A 21,064-nucleotide genomic window follows, 5' to 3' on the forward strand; every position below is an offset into this window, starting at 1 on the left:
CAAAATGTTAGCATACTATATGCCCAAGTAACATAGGAACAATGTTCTTAAGTTCGCCTTTACAATAGCAAATAAAAGGCCTGGCTCCACCAAGGACATACTTTTGATTTATAAAGTTTCACTGGGGATACTTATAATGCAGGGTAAATTCATCTAGATTATTATTGAATGACCACTTATGCTGGAGGACATACGAAATCAGCAAGTTCAAAAGTTGTCACTAGCCAACACACTTATTGCTATAGGATATTAGAAGCCAAACCATTGGATACACATTTTTATTGCAGATTTCAGGTTAAGAGAAAAAAGCAACATGTTTAGTATCCATTATTAAAACTCGAGACTAAACTTCAACTTAAAGTATCGCAGTCACATTTTTATACAATTTATGAATCCCTCGGTACAGAAAATGGGAAATGTATCACCCAAAACCACACAGTTGCATACAAGTGTACTGTTCACATGAAACAACCAGCTATGTCGATGCTACTGACCCAACTAGAGTAGTCAAAGACAAGTCACTGTACAGGCAATTTATTAAAAATTCATTTTAATCTTTTGTCTTCAAATACATAGTGAAAAAGTACATTACACACTGCATCAATGTCAAAGCACCACTAAAGCAAAATAAAGAAAACTCTTGTTTCCAGCATGCTTTCAGTAAGGCCTGTCACGTCGCTCTGATCTGTGATCATTTCTGAAACAAGAAACAAAAATATTAACATTTCCCCCACACAGACACAATTAGATTTTCCTAATAGCGGTCAACTTCTGACAAAGGTCTAATTAGACAGAGGCTTACATGACTTTCGGTGATGAAGTTGGTCTGTCAAATGCCACAGGACTCCACAAATCAAAAGTTTAATGCACATAGAAATAGGCCAGGTTTAAATCATCCACCAATTAAATAACATTCACAAACTCACGAGATTAAAGCTCATGAGATAAAGTAAACCAGAAAGAAATAAAGCCTTCACATTCTTTAGACATTCCTGCATTAAGAAAAAGTATGAAACTGGATTTCATGCAGGGGAGGGGAAGAGAAGTGAAAGACAGATTGGCTCTCCCACCCCTCCCCCAAGAGTCTGCACACCCCGCAACCATGTGCTGTCAGCAGGCTAAACCAAGAGAGGAGGACTTCTGCCCTGGGCTTTCGCAGTCCCAGCACTCACTGCTGTGCTGGAATTGCAAGGAGGCCCCGACATGAAAAGCACATGGATCCCAGAGGTAAGATGGGTGCATTGGACAGAAGCCCAGGGAGGGAGATTTGAGGAGGAATAAAGGGGTACATCATGGGAGAGTGGGATGGGGTTCCCTAACGTGCACAGGTTAGCCCCTGAAGGACATATGCCTCTTTCCTGCCTTAAGTGGTTTCTTATTGCCAAATTTTATATCAACTTGGTTGAGCTGTTCCCAAGTAGCAACTTGAGGGCAAGTCTGCCTATGGCTTTCAGCCAATGCACAATCGGTCTTTTTCTTCCCCGTGGTCACCTAAAATGGTGTCCAGCACTGGATGCTGGGAACAGTGGTCACGTTTTATGGACAAGCAGACTGCAGAGCAGATCAAACAAAGTTACAGCAAAAGGCTTTGCAGACTTCAAAAGATTTCACAGGTTGATGCGAACAACATAAGCAAATGGCCATCTCCAGGCCACCCCAGGAACAATAGAACTGTCCTGTCATTCACACTTGTTTACCAGACTTGGTAGCAGCTAATCTCCTTATTTGGAAGGGCCAACCTGTTCCCAACACTTCCAGACATGACCACTGAATTGCCACCCCAAAATTGATGTGGTAGCCCCAGATTGGACTTGATCAATCAGGCTGACTGAGCCTTGATCAATTGATTGACAAATGACAGAGACCGCCCACCAAAGACGACAAAATTCAAGCAGGTTTAAAAGGTGCTGCACAACTTTAGAATCTCTCTCTGCAGCAGCAACAACCAACAACGGTGACTTCCACCAGCTGACGAAGGAGACCATCACTCGATCAACTGAAAGAAGATTTAGAGCCAGGGACAGACCAGACCAAGGACTGAACATTGAGGGCTACAAGATTCGGGATACAGATAAAGGCCAATATCTGTCTGGTACTTGCTCGCCACTCTGAAGTCAAGTTAAGGTCTTGTGCGTAATAGCTTTGTAGTTTGACTTAAAAACATTTAATGAAGGAAAACTTAAGATAAAGATTGATAGTTTTTGGAAGAATAAGCGGATTAAGGGTTATGGTGTTCAGGCCGGAAAGTTGAGCCGAGTCCACAAGAGATCAGCCATGATCTCATTGAATGGCGGAGCAGGCTCGAGGGGACAGATGGCCTTCTCCTGTTCCTAGTTCTTTGTTCTCAAGTGTGTGTGTGTGTGTGTGTGAGAGATCGATTATCAGTAAATGTGTGCTGGTGAATAAATATTGAATTATTGTATGAAACGGAGTCTCAGTGATTTGTCGACCATATATGGGTTAAGACAGTGTGGTTCAGGCAGGCACAACATCCCAAAGATAACCAGTAAGATCTGCTTTAGTCCATACCTTCCTCCACCCATTTTTCCAGAGCCAAAACCACGATCTCCACCTCTGCCTCCACGGAATCCTCCTCGGCCTCTGAAACCACCTCTTCCATGATGTTCTTAGAAAACAGAAAGAACACTTGATTTAAAAAGACTAAAATCCTGAGACGGTGGGGGAGAAGATAGTAAGTCTCTTGAAACACCTAGGATTTCAAATTGAAGGAAGACACCTGGAATAAACGGCAACTCTCAATATTTTAATTGAGTAGAATCTTTACAGTGCACAAGGCACATAGAGTCTGCACCGATCCTCTGTGAAGGAATACCGTAATCTAGGCCCACTCCCTTACCCCACCTAACCTTGGACATGAAGCGTCAATTTAGCATGGCCAATCCACCTAACTTTCACATCTTTGGACTGTAGGAGGAAACCGGAGCACCCCAAGGAAACCCACACAGAGAAGGGAGAACTTTAAAACTGCACACAGTCACCCAAGGCAGGAATTGAACCTGGGTCCAAGGCGTTGTGAGGCAGCAGAGCCCACTGTGCCATGAAAAGGACATGGATCCTGGAGTTTAAAAATTTACGCACGCTAAAAACTAAAAGCTGAGAGTATGCCACTTTAAACTCTTGCACTAATCTGTAAAATCTAGCCCTGGAAATGGCTCAATTGGCGGTACTTTTGACTCTGAAGATTCCAGGCTCGGGTCACAATCTAGGACTTGGGACACAAAATTCAACGGCTGACAACTCAAAGATGGTGAAATTTCAATTTAATATAAATCCTGAATTCAAAATCTAATGATGACAATGAAATCAGAGAGAAACTGGTTTGGATTCCAATACATACCACCACTGTCTGCTCTGGGAGTTTTGCACTGGTTGCATTCATTTCTCCAAGCAAAGTTAACATTACCACATGTCCTAGAAGAAACAAAATTCACTGTTTACACTCCAACAACTGGGCTGATAACAATTTCAAGTATTATCTTGAATCAATCTTCGTTACAAATTTTTTTTAATGCTAATTCATTGTTTTCACAAGATATGGCCAAGTCAACAAGTGTGCATATTATGGAAAACATTGAAATGCAATTTAATGACTTACTGGTTTGGGCAAGTCCAATCATCACCTCTTGAACCACCTCCACCTTGAAAACCACGACCACCATGTCCTCTGCCCATCTGACCTACAAAGAAAAAGTGCCCCATAAGTCACACTTCACAAACGTTAACAAAACAAATTCCAGTTTCTGCCAAATAGAAACATTTATATACCTCCACGACCACCTCTACCACCTCGCACAAACTCGGAACGCCTTGTTGCAAATGAGACTTTTATTGTGTTTCCATGGAAATCCTTTCCTAAAATAAATACATTATTATTAGTCACTTCAGCAGAGGCAATGAATTAAAGATTAAGAAAAATCTACCTAAAGCAAAGCAGACATTTGCCTTTCCTCCTGCTGGGCTTTCTGGCTTTGTCAAAGCATTATCCCCTGCAATCTTCTTGCCACCAACCTTCTTCATTGATTGATATATTTTCGTCAACAAATTCCTTATCCCATACGATGGGCCGGTTTTGGTAACCCAAAATCCCCGGGAACCGGGTTAAAAAGTCCAAAAAATAAAGACCATAGTGGGAGCTACTTTGCGTGCAACCTTCTCCTACCAGTCGCCACCGGAAGTCACATGAAGATTTTTAATGCAAATCTATCAGTATGCAACGTATAGTCCCATGTTTTTAACATCAACGGGTCAGTGACACCCTTTTGACTATGAAGGTGCTGCCATTTATGAACTGTCTATATATTGCTTCCAAACAAAAAAAGGGGGAGCAGGCAGGATGAAAATTTCTCCATGATACCACTACAGTAGAAGCAGCAAATAAAGCTGTCCTTTAAAGCGACCATTTATTAAATACTTAAGTTTACAATTTGCACAATATTTCCCATTATGGAATCTGGCAACAAGAATCAATAGTAATCTGGAGAGATGATCATATCACTATTCCTGTTTCCAGTGTATGGCTGCAGGCTGGTCATGGTTTTTTCCTGCCATGCTGTTGCCTGCTTTAGCTCTGTTACTTGAGCTCAGTCATCAGGTACTTTTTAAAAAGAGTTAGTTTTGGCTCAGTTAATAGTAGTCACATCAGGGCAGCATGGTGGCACAGTGGTTAACATTGCTGCCTCATGGCACGGAGGTCCCAGGTTCGATCCCGGCTCTGGGTCACTGTCCGTGTGGAGTTTGCACATTCTCCCCGTGTCTGCGTGGGTCTCACCCCCACAACCCAAAGATGTGCAGGGTAGGTGGATGGGCCACACTAAATTGCCCTTTAGTTGGAATAAATGAATCGGATACTCTTAAAAATTAAAATAAAAACTTTTTTAAAAAAATAGTAGTCACATCTTAAGCAACTCCAAACTGCTCCCCCACAGGGCTTCAACCACCAATCAGCAGCACCATGGAGGGAGGGGTGTGCCACGATGTCAGAAATGCCATCTTGGTGACTTTTTAAAAAGCTGCACGGCTGTTCAGTAAGAATTTTGCAGCATATTTGAAGAGCAGGAATTCTCCCATATAGCAAGATATCGTTCCTTTCATTTGCTATTTTGTAGACAATTTGTACAATTGGCTAGTTCCCTCCATAACAGACACTTCTAGATTAACAAAGTGCTTAATTTGCTACAATTCCACACAATGTGCAGGCCACTACCACAGAGATTAGTCAATTGCCCTGTGGAATAGAAATTCAATTAAAAAAATAATCTTACCATCAAACCAATCAATTGCTGCTTTTGCTGATGGTGGGTCATCAAAAGACACTGTTGCTTCACCCTTCAGTTTGCCTGTAGCTTTGTCAGTATAGAGGTTGATCATGGCATTTCCAGTTTTCTTATTAATCTATGAATGAAATGAAGCCCGGTAAGACAAATGATCTGCAATCCACATCCTTCCCCAGAATATGTTATAAGAGATAATGTACAAACCTTAATCACACCAATCTGTTTAAAGAAATCAGCAACTTGTTCAGTTGTCACATCATCTCCAAGACCCTGAACAAAAATGGTGTTGTTATCAGAGTTATCAGAGTTGTCGTCAGAAGCTGCGGATAAAAAGGGCATGTTTTATAATCTTGCAAGTCTTCCTTGTAGATGCTCGTCAAATTAATATAAAGTTCCAGAGCATTGAAGACATTCTGAAAATGCAAGAACTTTGTGTAAAGCACAACTTCACCTCAAATCAGTGCCAAGTCCGAATCAAATAATTAAGGATGCTCAGAACATCAGGATGACATGGACCTGGTCACAACAAAATCATGCAAGTAGAGAAAGCAAGTAGTGCTCCCAGGACAGGGCAAAAATGTTGCATTTCCAGAATCAGGTTCTTAGGTTGAAAAAAATAGTACATGTAAAGCCCAAGAGTCAGCAGAGCGACAAGAGACACACCAGGCAGTACCAATACCAAACATACAAAGCTGGTTAGTCCAAATGACTGCAAGTATAAATTTGATAATCTAGTTTTAGTTAAGTGGACAACTCGGCCACAATTGATTCGGCTGCATTCAAATCCTGCAAATACCCAGCTAATAACTAGTTGCAGCATCTTGTTTTTACAGAAAAATAATGACAGAGACATCACTAGTTTGTAGAATATTGAAGTTTGCCTACTAGGGTTAGGTCCTTGTCCACGATCTCTTGAACCTGTGGAGAAGAGAGGGCAGAGCTCTAAAACTAGTTTCTAAAGTGATTTAATGAAACAAGGCAAAGTTGCACACGGTCTTACACATTATAACATTCATTCAGAAACAGAACCATAGTTTTCAGTGTCTTTGGATGCAACACTATCCAGAAATAGCAACCATTGAGCTTACTCTCTTTTATTATTTTGACCCAGAACTGATCTGCATTCTGATATTCACATCAAGTATGTGTACTGCTTCATACCATCAGACTGATTGTGTCTCAACAGTTCCCTCTCCTCTTAAGATGCTTTTGCGTGAACAGGATTTGGTTGCTAGATGCATTGACTGACATTAACAGAACTTCTGAAACTAATGTTTTAATGCCGAAATACAGCACCCAATTGTTCTACATTAGTTAGACTTTATGGCAGGCGAGCACCAGTACACAAAACCTCAACGGATTGATTTAGATGGGAGCAATTTAATACATAATTTTAGGTATGCAATTTATGCCCAGGGCTTTATCTTTACAATGTTGATAAGTTTCGGTCTTGATACCATTGGTCCAGGAAGAGCATGAGTCATTGCTGATAACTGGCTTTTTCCTGAATTAAGCAACAAAGGGCTGAATTACAATAATGCCAGGTCCAAATACTTGTTTGGATAATGCCACAGCAAGCTCCTATTGCCAAATGTCATTACCTTCTTGTTTTGTAAATTAATCTCTGTATTTGCTGAATCTGTTTACTTAACTGTCAAATTTTGCACAGATAAAGTTTCACAATACAACCAATGTAGTCAGACAAAAAGAAAAAATATTTTCACCATAAACCCAACATATTTGACTGCGGATTTGTCCTGGCTGTTTCTGCCCAAATTAAACTGAGTACTTGAGTCACTATTCCGACAACTTTCAGACTGATGTTGCATAGATATTTGGCGAAGACAAATGATTGCCCATTTTGTGATGGGATCCACTGCCCCTCTGTTTTATCGTGACCAGTTCATTTTAATGCACAATCCCTTTACATGCTGTACAGTACCTTAAAAGGACCACTTCAGTGGCCTGTGCATGACCTTTCAGGTTGCTACATGATCGCTTGCACCCACAACTTAGAAGGGAACATTGATGGGATTGGAATATCAAGTCTATAATATATTTTTCAGTTAGATTCTGCATTTGGCTATTTTAGTTTGTCTCATTTTCACCAACCAGCACCCATGTTTCTCCTCACCATATCCTCAAACTTAGGAACAAGTCTCAACATTGCTGGTGACAAAACATTCTGAACCCTTGGCCAAATGCATACTTTATTTGCAGATTGAATAAACGCACAGCAGTATATGCTGAATACCCTCACTCAAAGTTACGAGGAAATGGTGGCTTTATGTCACAGATGTCATACAGAATTCACTGAAACAGTTCCAATACTCTTAACTTACCACCAAAATTATTGAAGCCACCACGGTCACCACCACTGCAGAGGAAAAAAATTGAAGAAATGACGCTTTCCTCATGCCAGTTACAGGTTGAAACCAAAAGGCTTTAGCTTGACTTGATCCAAGATATTAGTGTTTTGACACCATTACTGTCACATGCTAAGTTTACTATTGATGACAATCAAGAATATTGGCAAACCCCAAAGAGTTTGCAAATAACTTTAAACAACAGCAAAGCTCTTTACTTCAAAACAGATTACAATGGAAAGCCTTAGTGTTTGTGAAAGTGAAACTACAGTACACCTGCCATTGAGCCTCTAGGTGAAAGTTTCAATTTATTAAAAAAGTTGGCCAGTAGACTGGACTTGTTTGCTTCAATAAGGCCAAAGCTACTAAAAAGCTTTTTGTAATTTATGAATTTTTGCAGCTTCAGAAACTACAGGTGTGCGCAATGCATGAGCTTCAGTTAAGAGGTCGAGAAGTGTACTAGTTCATTCTGAAACCTGTGGCGCACAAAATGTAGAGCAAGTTAACACGAAACAAGTTTAATCATCTTACTTGAAAAGATTTATATAACCACATGTACTTGGGTTCAAGGTGAAAGGTTATATGTGAAACGTTACAGAAGTATGCATGGTCATTAGTACTAGTACAAGACATGATGGAGGCCTTTTAACAACCAAGTCCTAGAACTCCTGTTCAAAGTTTGGGTTCAAAAGCTTCACTAATTGTGCCAAAATTCATAATCACGAACTGAAGAGATATGTCAAGTGTCCAAGTTAATTTTATATTAATAAAATGTGGGATGGTGATGCAGCCTCAATGCTTTCATTAATATATATATATTCAAGAGCACATATAAAACCAGGGACGGGAGAAAGAAAATTGGAAAACAGAACCTAGAACTGATGAGCATCATGCTCAGCGTAAATTAAAACAAAATGTTTCACCCACCCTCTTGCTTCACCACAAGCAAAATCAGTGTATCCTAAAGATGCTGCAGCATTACTCAGCCAAGTCAGCAAATAGCTTAAGCCCATAAGCAACCTTTCCCATGCCAATTCCAATACAACCGCAAAAGGTTAATGCAGAAGCAATTTTATATACTTGGCTAACTACTAAAGTGAACTGGTAGCACATTCCAGCACTAAGACTGGTTCAACAGTTGGTTATGGCAAGATCAAGGATTGCAACAGTGTATTGCTTGGGGACTAGGAAGATCGGTGACCATTTATTTTTCACCCCGAACTTTTGATTTCAAGTGTTCCACTGTGGAAGTTAAGACATAATCACTATCTAAATAAAATCCCAGTGTTGTAATTTCATTTGCATTAAGAATCTTGGGTTAGTTCAGACACAAGTAGCATTCCTTCACTTGCTTTCATTCATGATCAAGAAAGATAATAATGATGATGAATTCTCCTTTATGCAGCATTTCCCAAACAAGGAGACCACAAGAGACTATAAAAAAGATTATTTAAAGCTAGCCAGCTACAAGTTTAGTGAATCTTTAGCTGTAGCATTGTATTAGCTGACAAATACACAGACTTACTAAAATGTTTAAAGCTGGTCAGAATCGAACTGTTTAGCAACTAATCCCTTTGGAAAAAGTGAAAAATACCCAATTTTGAAGGTCAAGGTATTTTGCATCCTCTGCAAAAAATGTTGCCATGGAGTTTTGAGATCTTTTAGAAACATGGGTCTATTCACAGTAGGCCAGCCAACCAGCCCCTTTGAGCCCTCTCCATCATTCAATAAGACCACAGCTGATCTGGTTGTGCCTCAACTCCCCATAACCATCAACGCCCTTGTCCATCAGAAATTTGTCTTGAACAGATTCACTGACCCAGTTTCCACTGCTTCCTGGGGAAAAGAATTCCACAGACTAACAACCTTTGAGAGAGAAAAATTATCCTAATCTCCAAAAACTGTAGAGCTCTTTAGGAATAATGTTGGTCTCCTAGTTCCAGTTATACATTTCAATATCATAGCTCATTCTTCTAAACTCCAACGGGACTGGCCTAACCCTTTCTCCACAAGATAAGCCCTTCATTCTAGGAATGAGTTGAGTGAACCTTCTCCATACTGCTTCGAATGCAATTATATATTTTTTCAAACAAGGAGACCAAAACTATACACTTGGTCTCACCATGACATAGTAAAACTTCCTTACTTTTACATTCCATTTCACTTTGTCAACATTCCAGTTGCCTTTCGAATCACATGTTGTGTACCCGCATACTAATGCTTGGTGATCCCTTTACCGGGACACTCAGATCCCTCTAACCAGTTTCGCAATCTCTATTTAAATAGTTCACTGCTTTGCTATTCTTTCTGCCCAAGTTGATAAGTTCACATTTTCCCATATAAACTCCACCTGCCAAACTTTTCCCCACTCACTTAACCGGTCTATATTCCTTTCCACCTCCTCTAGACAACTTTCCTACCCATCTTGGTGCCACCTGAAAATTTAGCTACCATCCAAATCATTGGTGTAGATAAGAGGCCCCAGCATTGATCCCCATGGCACTCCACTTATCACAGCTTGCCAACCTGAAAAGGGCTCATTTAACCCTACTCCGTTAGCCAATCAATCCTTTATCCATGTTTTCACCACCTACATGTAATCTTATTTTGTGCAATCATTGATGTGACACCTCATCAAGTGCCTTGTCAAAATCAGAGTACATTACATCCACAGGTTCCCCTTTATCCACCTTACTCGTTACTTTAAAAAAACCCTCAAACACAATTTCTCTTTAACAAATGTATGTTGACTCTGCCTGATCAAATTATGGTGACTCTGCCTGATCAAATTATGGTTAAGTATCCTGCTATGACTTCCTTAATAATGGATTCTAGCAATTTTCCCTTGACAGATATTAGGTCTGGTCTGTAATTTCCTATTGAGTGCCTCCCTCTTCTTGAATAAAGGTGTTACACAAGGTATTTTCCAATCCACTTCCAGAATTCAAGGAGTTTTGGAAGATTTTAACCAATGCATCTACTACAGGCCACCTGATTCTTGGGACTTGTCATCATTTAGGTACAAAGAGTTTCCCCAACACCTTTCCCCTAGCAATAGTGATTCTTTCCTCCCAATCACTTCTTGATTTTCAAGTACCTGCGGGAAGTTTAGTGAAGATAGACACAAAATACCTGCTCAATGTCTCAGCCATCTCCTTGTTTTCCATTATCAATTACCGAAACTCTCTCCCTCTCCCGAGGTTCAACACTAGCTTTACGTTTTTCCTACGCAATTACAGTAACTTTTACTATTGCAGAATTAAATGAAAAGCAGTGGACAGTATTCTAAACAACTCATGGATAGATCACTGCTTTGTATTGCTAGAATGAATTAGGCATTTTAATCTGCTATTCAATGTTCAGAGAGAGAGAGAGAGAGAGAGAGAGAGAGAGAGAGAGAGAGAGAGAGAGAGAGGAGGGAGGGAGGGGGAGGTGAGTGATGGTGATTTAACCCGAGAGTCACATCATCTCAGACGAGAGGCAAGGTTGCGAAGCGGGGTCTTCATGAACCTCAGGTGGTATGGGAATTGAACGTGGCCTGCTGGCCTGGTTCTACAATGCCAGCTGTAAGCTAAGTGAGCTAAACCAACCCCACATAAATGGTGATGACTGAATAAAAATGACAGTTATGGCCACGAATCTTAGGTCTATAAATTTAGACAGCCTCGCCAACAATAGCAACACAATTTGAACAATGATGAATTTTAAGACAAAAATGCTTCGCTTAATTACCAAACATTAGGATAGGCAACTGCAGAAATGAACGGAACCGGAGTAGGCCATTCAACCCTTTGAGCCTGGTCAGTCAACCCTTTGAGCCTGGTCAGTCATTCGATAAGATTGTGGTAGATCAGATTGTGGCCTCTACATTCCTGTCTAATCCATACTCTTAGACTCCTTTGACAGGCAAGAATCTATCTTATTCAGCCATAATAACATTCAATGAACCTGCCTCCACTGATATGTACACAATACGTCTCCTGTAGCTCACACAAGTCAGTCAACATAGAATCATAGAAGAATTTACAGTGCAGGAAGCCATTTGGCCCATCGAGTCAGCACCGGCCCTTGGAAAGAGCACCCTACTTTTGGCCACACCTCCACCACTATCCCTGTGACCCCACCTAACCATTTTTGGACACTAAGGGCTATTTATTGTGGCCAATCCACCTAACCTTCACATCTTTGGACTGTGGGGGGAAACCGGAGCACCTGGAGGAAACCCACGCAGACACGGGGAGAGCGTGCAGACTCCGCAGTCAGTGACCCAAGCCAGGAATCGAACCTGGGAACCTGGAGCTGCGAAGCAACTGTGCTAACCACTGCTACCATGCTGCCCCTTTGGACTGTGGAGGAAACTGAAGAACCCGGAGGAAATGTGCACATTCCAGTCAGGTCGGAATCAAACCTGGGTCCCTTGCGCTGTGAGGAGCAATGGTGACCACTGTGCATTATATTAAGAAAACCTGCCAAGCACGAGTATAGAACCACTATCAAAAATGCTTCCGCAGTTGAATTTTTGAGCAATCACTAAAATCCTATTTAAAACACAAATCAGAAAAGGTACAAAAATATGCAAGCACTTTGGTTTCTCCACATACAGGTAGTTTGGGATTCCATAACTCACTACTGGGTAATTCCTAAATAAACACTTCCACAACAAGACTGCATGAACAAGTTTAAACAGCACCTCAAGACCCAGTGTTGACATACAACAATTTTGAAGTGCAGTCTTTGGTATGCAACTGAATAGGGCAGCCATTTTGAAGACAGTTACATCCTTCAAGAGCGCTGAATGTCCAGTCATGTTTTTTGACAGCAGTGGTTAACAGAAACTTTAGCTTGGAGACGAGGCCCTCCTCTAAATACCACCATAGTATGTACATACCCGATGTACAACACCACTAACAGTGCAGCACCCACTCAGTATATTGAGATGCCACTCTAGCCCATATACTCATGAAGGCTGTGCTTGAATTGCTGGCTTTAAATGACTGTTACTAACTAACTTAAGATGATCCACATAAACCAATTTCTAGTGCACTTTTGCATGTAGAAACAAAATTGTTGCTCATACTAAAGGAAGCCATGTTCTTTTGCCGCTTTCAGTCAGTGTCATTGACACAGATGGACAAAAGGCCACCTCATGAGACAAGACTCCAAATACGCAACCAAACCATATTTACAGTATCAAGCTTGAATGCCGTAACTGGCATTAACATTTATAAATTGAAGAACTGTTTTTTCAAAAACCCGATAAGACTGGCAGATCAGAATACATAAGCTGACAGTGCTTCACAAAGCAAAAGTTAGTAATATTAACCCCCAAAAAACATGAATTTACAAACTAGTAGAGAAACACTTTCAAACATCTGTATCCAGACAAGGCAAATTGAAGAACAGTTCACTTTACATTTGCTCAAGGGTTCAGTTCATGTCGCGTTCATTGAGCAAAACAATTTTTCATTTTATCCTTGAAAGTAATTTTAAGTAAATGGAAGCAGAATCCAGGCAGGATCTGGGATTTGCGAGCTCCAAGATATGATGGCAGGCTGTTCTATTTGTGCAGCATTGCCCATCCCAAATTTCAAATGCGAATTTTCCCAAATACTGGACTGCAGCACTTAAATGCTATGTCAATGAATTTTATTTAGGGCACTCTATTAATCTCGAATGATATTACTGGCCAACAGCCTGCATGTACATCAGCTTGACGGAACATATCAATTTGTAGTTGAAAAGTATAACCATAATAGCGATGATAACCATACAAATAATTCCATATGCCCTAGTTTTAAATTATGAAAAGAACGCAAGCAAAGGGGTGAATCAGTATATACTGGAATGATCTCTTAAAATTTCAAACCTAAACGTTTTATTGCTGCCTATTCAATTATTTGCACAATATGCAGTGGCACAGATTTAGTGAAGCTTTTCCAGCCAAGTTAGAAAACGTTTGTCTCAATTTTATAGAGCACTGAATGGTTTAAACTATAATTGGCGTTTGAACGGGAAAGTTGAATTAAAGGTACAGTATTCCAGTGTACAGATTACATGGATTCTGTTGAGTTGTAAATGACAGGCAGAGGTTTGTAATTAAGCACAATGAAAAAACACCTACCCCATTCGACCACGTCCCCCTCTATCATCACCGTCAAAGCCACCATGACCATATCCTCCGCGGCCTCTACCCCCATTACCCTGCGATCTGCCAAAGTTCCGGTTGTCATCGCCAAATTTACTTCTGCCAGGTCTATCCTGCTCGTAGTCATCTTTGGGAGGAACAAAAATAAATAAAAATACTGGTTATGAGCAATTGTTGCTTCAAACACCTCCAGTTAAACTTTGCTGTCTTTTTATAAGGCTTCCCATTTGCAGAAGCTTCTGTTCAAAACTTAATACTTTACTAATCTGTCAAATGGACTTCCTAGATTAGCAGTTATGTGGTCTCTAAACTTGGGCATGCTTTCTCCACCCTCAACGGAATTAAAACTGGCCAAAGAAGATGAAACTGTCCGAATATTCACTCTATTTTATCCCATTCTCTATGGCCCTCCCATATCCATGTTGTACTGGATTGGTATGTTAAATCAATGCTTCCACAACTACCCATTGCCCTTACCTCCTGAGCTCTGTTGGCCATAGTTGTCATGAGGTGGATGATACGAAGTTGGGTGGCTGTAACTTGGTTGGCTTGGCTGGGTACTATATTGTGTCTCAGACTTTGAGCCATAGCTGTAAGAGAAGTAGTTATTAAATGGACTATCCAATGTTTTCCTTAGTAAGCGACCAAGGTTTTTCTGGTAGTCATAGGCCCTGTAGTAATTACTGTGGTCACTGCTCCTGGCTGAGGGAGATGTGTCCGGCTCAAGAGGCTATCCAGCAGTTAGGAAGCCAGTGGTAAGCTGATTCAGGGCAGCTAGTGGTTCATGATTTAGAGCCTAGCAGCATCCATTCAAAAGCCTTTAGGAACCTTCACATTGTTGACCAAAGGGCAGTGGGAGAGGAATCAATAGCTCAATTTGATCCCAGGAACAGGGCAGGCAGATAATGCAAGTTGGCGAGACAGAGCTAGGTCCAGTTGATGTTGAGGCATCAGCAAATATCAAGCAATTGCCCTCTGATGAATGCCACATAGCTGTACAAAAGGTATAGACAATTTGGAATTTAAAACTAAGTCCAAGTTCAATATCCAGGATGTAAGCATAAACAAGAGCTCTCAATTGTAGACAAAACAAGATAAACATGAACTTTTGTTTACAGAAGCTTTTGAAAATTTCAATACCCAAGTTATTCATATTGAGAGTTTAGGAGCTAGGGATGCAGTCTTGTTCCATGAGGAACCTGTGCACGAGTGGTAAAAACCAACCAAAAGGTAAACTAATGCAGTCAACATGGCATTGGGAGCAAGATAGTGCACGTTGGTATGACAAAAGTAACAAAATAGCCAGGAGCAAGCGAAACAGAGAAAGGCAACTGTGCTGTACTTTCCTTTTCTGGAACCAAACAAGGTCACCAGGGCCCCAAGAGCAAGGCTACTTTGGAATAAGGTCACATTAGCTCGGCATCAGTGGAGTTGGAATTGAAATGGAAGCTGCCTGCTCCACAACAACCTGGTATCAATTTTATTTTAATGGATTTTATCAATTCAGCTCATAACAAGAATTAACAGTACGTCAGATGAATTGAAAGCAGAAAACAGGCAATCAGCACAGTGGGGGATGGGGTATTGCTGCGAAAGCTGCCACTATACAACTAATGTTTAAGTGAATTCAGGATTGTGGTGGATAGGAGCACTCTGCACCCAAATACATTAAGTGTACTTCAACAATGGTCATGCAATAGTTGCAGGATGAAGATTTACTTACCGTTTTGAGTTCTTGTGCTGCAGCTGTTCACAAAGTGGAAGTCGGGATTGGGAGGACCAGGGCTCGGAGTCAATCCCATGTTACAATAAGTCAATCAGGGGTAAGTAGAATAAATTTGCCTAGGCTAAAATAAATTTAGTTATATAAGTGTGGCATTAAATGGTACAGGATGTTGGCAAGGCATGCGCTATACACAATCTTGTAATGTATACAAGTATTCCTCCAATGCTGTTGCTCACAGTAACATGGGATGTGGCAATGGCTGTGCGCTGTACATGTGATCTTGGGATCAGACAGGGGAAGCAAAGGCCATGTGATTCAGTAGTGTGGCAAGAGCAAAGGGCATTGTAACTTTCAAATACCGGAGTGAAAATTCCTAGGGCAGGAGGAAGAGAAAGGAAATCGGCATCCTGCTCACAAAAGCACATACTCATGACAAATCTAATTTAGTGAAGCACCTTCTGATGAGGCAACATTCCCCTACTCTACTAGTTGAGGAACTGTCCTGCACTAAAAAATCATTCACAGTTCCAACTGGTGGGATAAATGAAAGGGCTGATCATACCCTAGGGTGCACAGTGCCACTATCTTGAAGACCAGAGCTGGGAGAACTCCCCCAAAAAAGTGGTAATCGTAGGCAGATATGGTTTAAATGACAGCCAGATGCAAAATAGCAAGATGAGATATTAAAGGCAAATCATTTTAATACACAATTATTAATGGATCACCCATGCATTGCAAAGATAACTGTTTTTAAACCAAGCCAGGACCAGCAGGCTAAAGAGGACTAGATATTTTATTTGCAACTGAAATGCAATACATTATATACAATTAAAGGTACTTAAATTCAAGCATAATTCAATATTTTTGAATGACATTACCTGCTAGGGGAATCTGAATGTTGTCCATAACTTCCATACAATTGTTGTTGCCCATACGTATTTTGAGAACTCTCACTTCCATAGCTCTGTCCAATCTGTCGGTAGCCTGGTGTTGAGGATTGAGAATTCAACCCTGTAAAATAGAAAATTAAATTTACATTGATATAGCTGCCCTTTAAGAAAAAGCAACAATTCAGACAAAAACCATGATATACCTGACTGTGCTTGACCATAACTTGTACCATATCCACTTTTGCCTTGTTCAAATCCAGAAGCATCACCAGACTGCTCGTATCCACCATAATCCTTAGCAGAGAGATGTACATTAGTTACAAAACTGTTTAGTTATACATACTCTCTCAAATCAATACATTTGCTTCCCCCCGCCCCCCCCCCCCCAAAAAAAAAGAGTACACTCTGGTGGGGAAAACACCATTTCCACATTTTTACATTCTCTATGCCCTCAATACTAGTAGAATTTGATTTACTAATGGACAAATGAATCTGTCTCAAACCCCCTTTCCCATGTGCATCTATCTTATAACTGCAATTATGGTTAGGTCACAGATCTATTTCCTCTCTCCAGGTACTATCTGACTTGCTGAGTTTCCAGCATTTTCTATTCAGATTATCAACATTAATACTTTTCTTAAATGGCAGAGATTACTGTACATGATAGAAAGAGATACACCTCGTATGGAGTTCAAAGTTCAGCGCCGGGTCAGGAAAAGTGGTGCTATGTGCTCGCATACAGAACTCGGCCAAGTGCAATACCTGCAAGGTGCCATGTCTCAAGTTCAGAGAAAATAGCTTAGAAATAAATTTGGGTACAAAAGATTCTATATTTGACAAATGTTACAGGCATGTTGTTGTGCAGTCCTTGATCAGTAGCTGCCATTCGTGGACTTGAATACTCACTTGTGGCTCTCAGCACAATTGCTGTGCTTCATGTCTCTTTCCCCTTTCAGCTGGAAAGAACAACTAATGCTAAAGCAACAGGAAGACCTAGGTCGTTATGCACTATTGAGATTTCAATTCTTTTACTATCCAGTTTGTAGCTGACCTCAATTTAATTACTCAAAGACAAGAGTAATGAATTCAGGATTTCAACAAGTGACCATGCTCGTCCCAGCTATTGAATCCATGCTCCAAACGTTGGGAGTATTCCGAAAGCAACCATTAGGCAAGCCATTTTCTTAGGACTGCAGCTGACAAGCAGCCAGTGAATTAAAGGATCAGAAATGAGAGCCAGTAGGCCAACTTGCAAGCTATTCAAATATCAATGAAGAGAACGGAATGGATGGAAAGGTTCAAAGCAGAAAACATAATCGCTTCAAGTTAGCTCACTTTTTATGAAAAGCTCATCATCCAATAATCAAGTCAAGAACTTTCCCAGAAACAAATAAAGACCGATTCTGTGGCATTTAACAGGAATGTCAGATTCAAGTGTGAGGTTTTTAACAAATCCACCCCTACTCCCAAGAGTTCTTCTGGCATTGCGATGGCTTTTAAAATCTCATGACAGAAATATGCCAGGTTATTGTAGAAAAAGATCAACGGGGAGGGGTGGGAGCGTGTTCTATTTAAATACACTGTGCGATTAAGTTCATTTGTCAGCTTTTTGCATTTGACAATTAAAATTGTTCAATAGTTTTCTTGAAAGTTGGGAGCCTTAGGGAACATATTCAGTGTAATAAAATGCAAGGATATTCTGCAATGAAAAGGTTTGCTGTGCACAACACAAAAACATTAAAAAGTGAACAATTGGGTCACTGCTACTTTTCACCGAGTGAAGGGAGGGGTATGGCCAACGAGGGAGGAAGCAGCAAAAGACAATGACAATAATAGACCTGCAATTGACATTTGAATTTCAAGACAAAGTGTGAGCTGGTGCATTTTGGTAGGTAGAATGGAGACTTGGGATAAAGGAGCAAAAAGATCTAGGAATAGAGGCCCCACGCTTCAAGAGTGGTTAGACTGTGGAACTCAATACCACAAGGAGCAACTGAGACATTAGCATAAGTGCATTTAACGGGAAGTTAGATAAAAGCTGGAAAGGAATAGAAGGGAATAGAAGGAAATGGAACTGGACTGGAAGGAGGTTCATGTGAAATAAACAGGCAAGGACCTCTTGAGCTAAATGTCCTAATTCTATGTCATACATTCTATGTAAAAATAGTAGAAGAATAAATCATTATCTTCTGCTGCTTTATTCTACCACTAACTAAAGAGATCGCAGGAACGCAGAATAAACCCTGCAAGCGAAACAAACTCTTGGGCATACTGCAAATCTACCCAGAAACGTACGGGCAAGTGGCAGTACTGACACTGATCCAGGCTCATGGGACGAGCGAAACCTTTTCTAAATTTGAAAAGGATAAGAATGAGCCAGCAGACCTGACATTCTCAGTCTGAGTATAAACAATGGCTAAGATATTAATTTGGAGAAGCTACAATCAAGGAAACATCCATTTTATAATTTTACTGGTTGAAATTTACTAAGAAAATATATGATTTATTTCTAAAATATTCTTTCCCTGTAGAAACGATTAGAATACAAGGAAAAATTTGACAATTTTTTTTTTTTTTTTAAGGGTAAGCAGATACTTAGGTACTTGGTTAAGATATTTCAAATTTGTTCCAGTATTGAACCAAGTCAATAGGAAAGTGATGTCAACTTGGAAAAGTGACTGAAACAACCAAATTTGATAGTAGCAGTAAAGGCTCTGAAAACACTGACCAATTACAGCAAAGGAGGGGAGGGGGCGAAAAGCAAAGGGAGAATGGAACCAAAAATATGATAGTAAGCCCAAAGTGGTTTAAACATCAGGAATTAATGCCAAGCAATCATCCCAGATGGCAATCATAGTTTACTCCTAAAACAATCTTCACTTGGCCAGAAAGTGCTACAAATTATACGAACATAACACAGGGAGCTGGATTGCAAATTAAAATAGTTGGGTTTTAGAAGTAGGAAAGCAACAAAAAGGAAGCTTGAAAATGCAAGTAAAAAAGTTTTGTACATGCTTCTTACAAGTTAAAGAAAATAGACGCCTTGCAAAAAGTTATGTATAAATCTCATCTCCTCCAGGCTCATATGAAATAAATGCAAGCGGAGTTGTTAAAATGAAGAAAGACTGGAACCAGAGTGACAAGGATTAAATTTCATCCGATCATTCCAGCATATGCACTGACTTCATTAGGAGTACATCTGCATATCTTTGAAGCAACTAAAGTTTATGAATTGAAACTAAGAGCAAGCCAAGAATCAGTGGTAATCACAAAGCAAGAAGACCTTCCAAATTAAAGAGGCCTGGAGTAAATTCATGAATATAGTAAATTATTTGTTTTGGGTGGTTCACAAGATGGGTAAAAGTTGAAATGGTCAACAAACAAGAGATATTTTCACATTCTGCCAAGCCATTAACAAAAAGAAAACTAATAAGCAGATTGCAGCAATCACTACATGTGGTCAACAGCACTGCAATGGTGAAAGAGATGGATCTTGTAGAAAGAACAATAGAGACAAGGAGATGTTACTGCACATGTTGGTTGAAAATAATAATTACTAATGACAAAACAGTCCTGAAGAGGCAGAAGGAAAACCAAGTTTAGTCTCCATGTGGAGAAAGATTAGAGGGCAGACAAAAACTAAACATGGGCAGAAATTATTTCCATTACTTTAGACAGTATTTTCAAACTTCCAACATGTAGCTCAGAGTTTCAGTTTTGCCTCCGTGGCGGTACTCAAGTCAAAGTAAAGTTCCACTCGACACGAGCAAATAGGTTGACACATTATTGCAGTATAGCACTGTAAAGTGCCATATCATGGCAGATTGAGGCTTTGCCTGTTCAGGAGAAGATTCCATACGAACATTTTAAGAGCTGTGGAGTTCCCCTGGTGAGAAATATCAATTGGTCAAAAATATCCTAATTATATATTTTGTTGCAGTTTTTCCCATCACAATTGGCCATTTCCTTTATTCCCATTTAGAATCAAACCAGTTTCCAGTAGTTAAGGATTTAACTTGGATCAAATTGTAGAACTAATTTCCAGGGTTGGTGGTTGAAGCAGAAAACGTTAACAGGTAGATTTGAGGGGGGGGGGGGGAAAGGGAGAGAGAGAGAGAAGAGGAGGTATAAAAGTTATAGCGTCACAGCATTTATATAGAACCTTTAGATAGCCACAGGATATTCACAGAAACATTAAACAAAATTTGATACCAAGCCACACTAGTAGATATTCGGAAAAGTGACCAGAAGTTCAATTACTGCCAATATTGGTGATGGAAAGCAGTTATGTACAAGAGGCCAGACCTGGAGAGCAGAGAGTTCAGAAGGCTGTACACTGGAGATTAGGGCAGGCAAGGTCATGGAAGGATTTGAACACAAATGAGAACTTTAAATTTGGGGCAGTCAGACCAGGCTACAATGTAGGTTGGCAAGCATGAGACGATGAGCAAATGTGACTTTCTGCACGTTCGAATGCAGGAACAATTTTGGACAAGCTGAAGGTTAGAGAAAGGAAGGCAAGAGGGCAGCCAGAGCATCAGAAGTCAAAGCTAGAAGTAACAAGGCCTGGGTGTCAGTTCCAGTACGCATCGGGTAGCATAACGAAAAAGGTGTCTTGAAACAGGAAATGTGACAACCAACAT

The 21,064-nt window shown here is 40.3% G+C and overlaps 1 protein-coding gene across 1 annotated transcript in view; it reads right to left on the reverse strand.

Annotated features, from left to right (window-relative positions):
• Positions 1-533: 533 nt before the first annotated feature.
• The window catches only part of LOC140386676 (TATA-binding protein-associated factor 2N-like), a 28,392-nt gene continuing 7,861 nt past the window's right edge, over positions 534-21,064 (reverse strand). Inside the window, exons 4-16 of the mRNA XM_072469219.1 lie at positions 16,625-16,715; positions 16,410-16,542; positions 14,283-14,395; positions 13,782-13,932; positions 7,637-7,671; positions 6,180-6,212; positions 5,499-5,614; positions 5,283-5,412; positions 3,787-3,873; positions 3,617-3,698; positions 3,359-3,432; positions 2,530-2,626; positions 534-697 (exon numbers count right to left, since the gene is read on the reverse strand). Coding sequence (XP_072325320.1) covers positions 658-697; positions 2,530-2,626; positions 3,359-3,432; positions 3,617-3,698; positions 3,787-3,873; positions 5,283-5,412; positions 5,499-5,614; positions 6,180-6,212; positions 7,637-7,671; positions 13,782-13,932; positions 14,283-14,395; positions 16,410-16,542; positions 16,625-16,715 — 1,182 coding nt within the window. The 3' untranslated portion in view covers positions 534-657. The remainder of the gene's footprint in view (positions 698-2,529; positions 2,627-3,358; positions 3,433-3,616; positions 3,699-3,786; positions 3,874-5,282; positions 5,413-5,498; positions 5,615-6,179; positions 6,213-7,636; positions 7,672-13,781; positions 13,933-14,282; positions 14,396-16,409; positions 16,543-16,624; positions 16,716-21,064) is intronic.

Source organism: Scyliorhinus torazame, chromosome 12, assembly GCF_047496885.1.
Source record: "Scyliorhinus torazame isolate Kashiwa2021f chromosome 12, sScyTor2.1, whole genome shotgun sequence".
Classification (NCBI taxonomy): domain Eukaryota; kingdom Metazoa; phylum Chordata; class Chondrichthyes; order Carcharhiniformes; family Scyliorhinidae; genus Scyliorhinus; species Scyliorhinus torazame.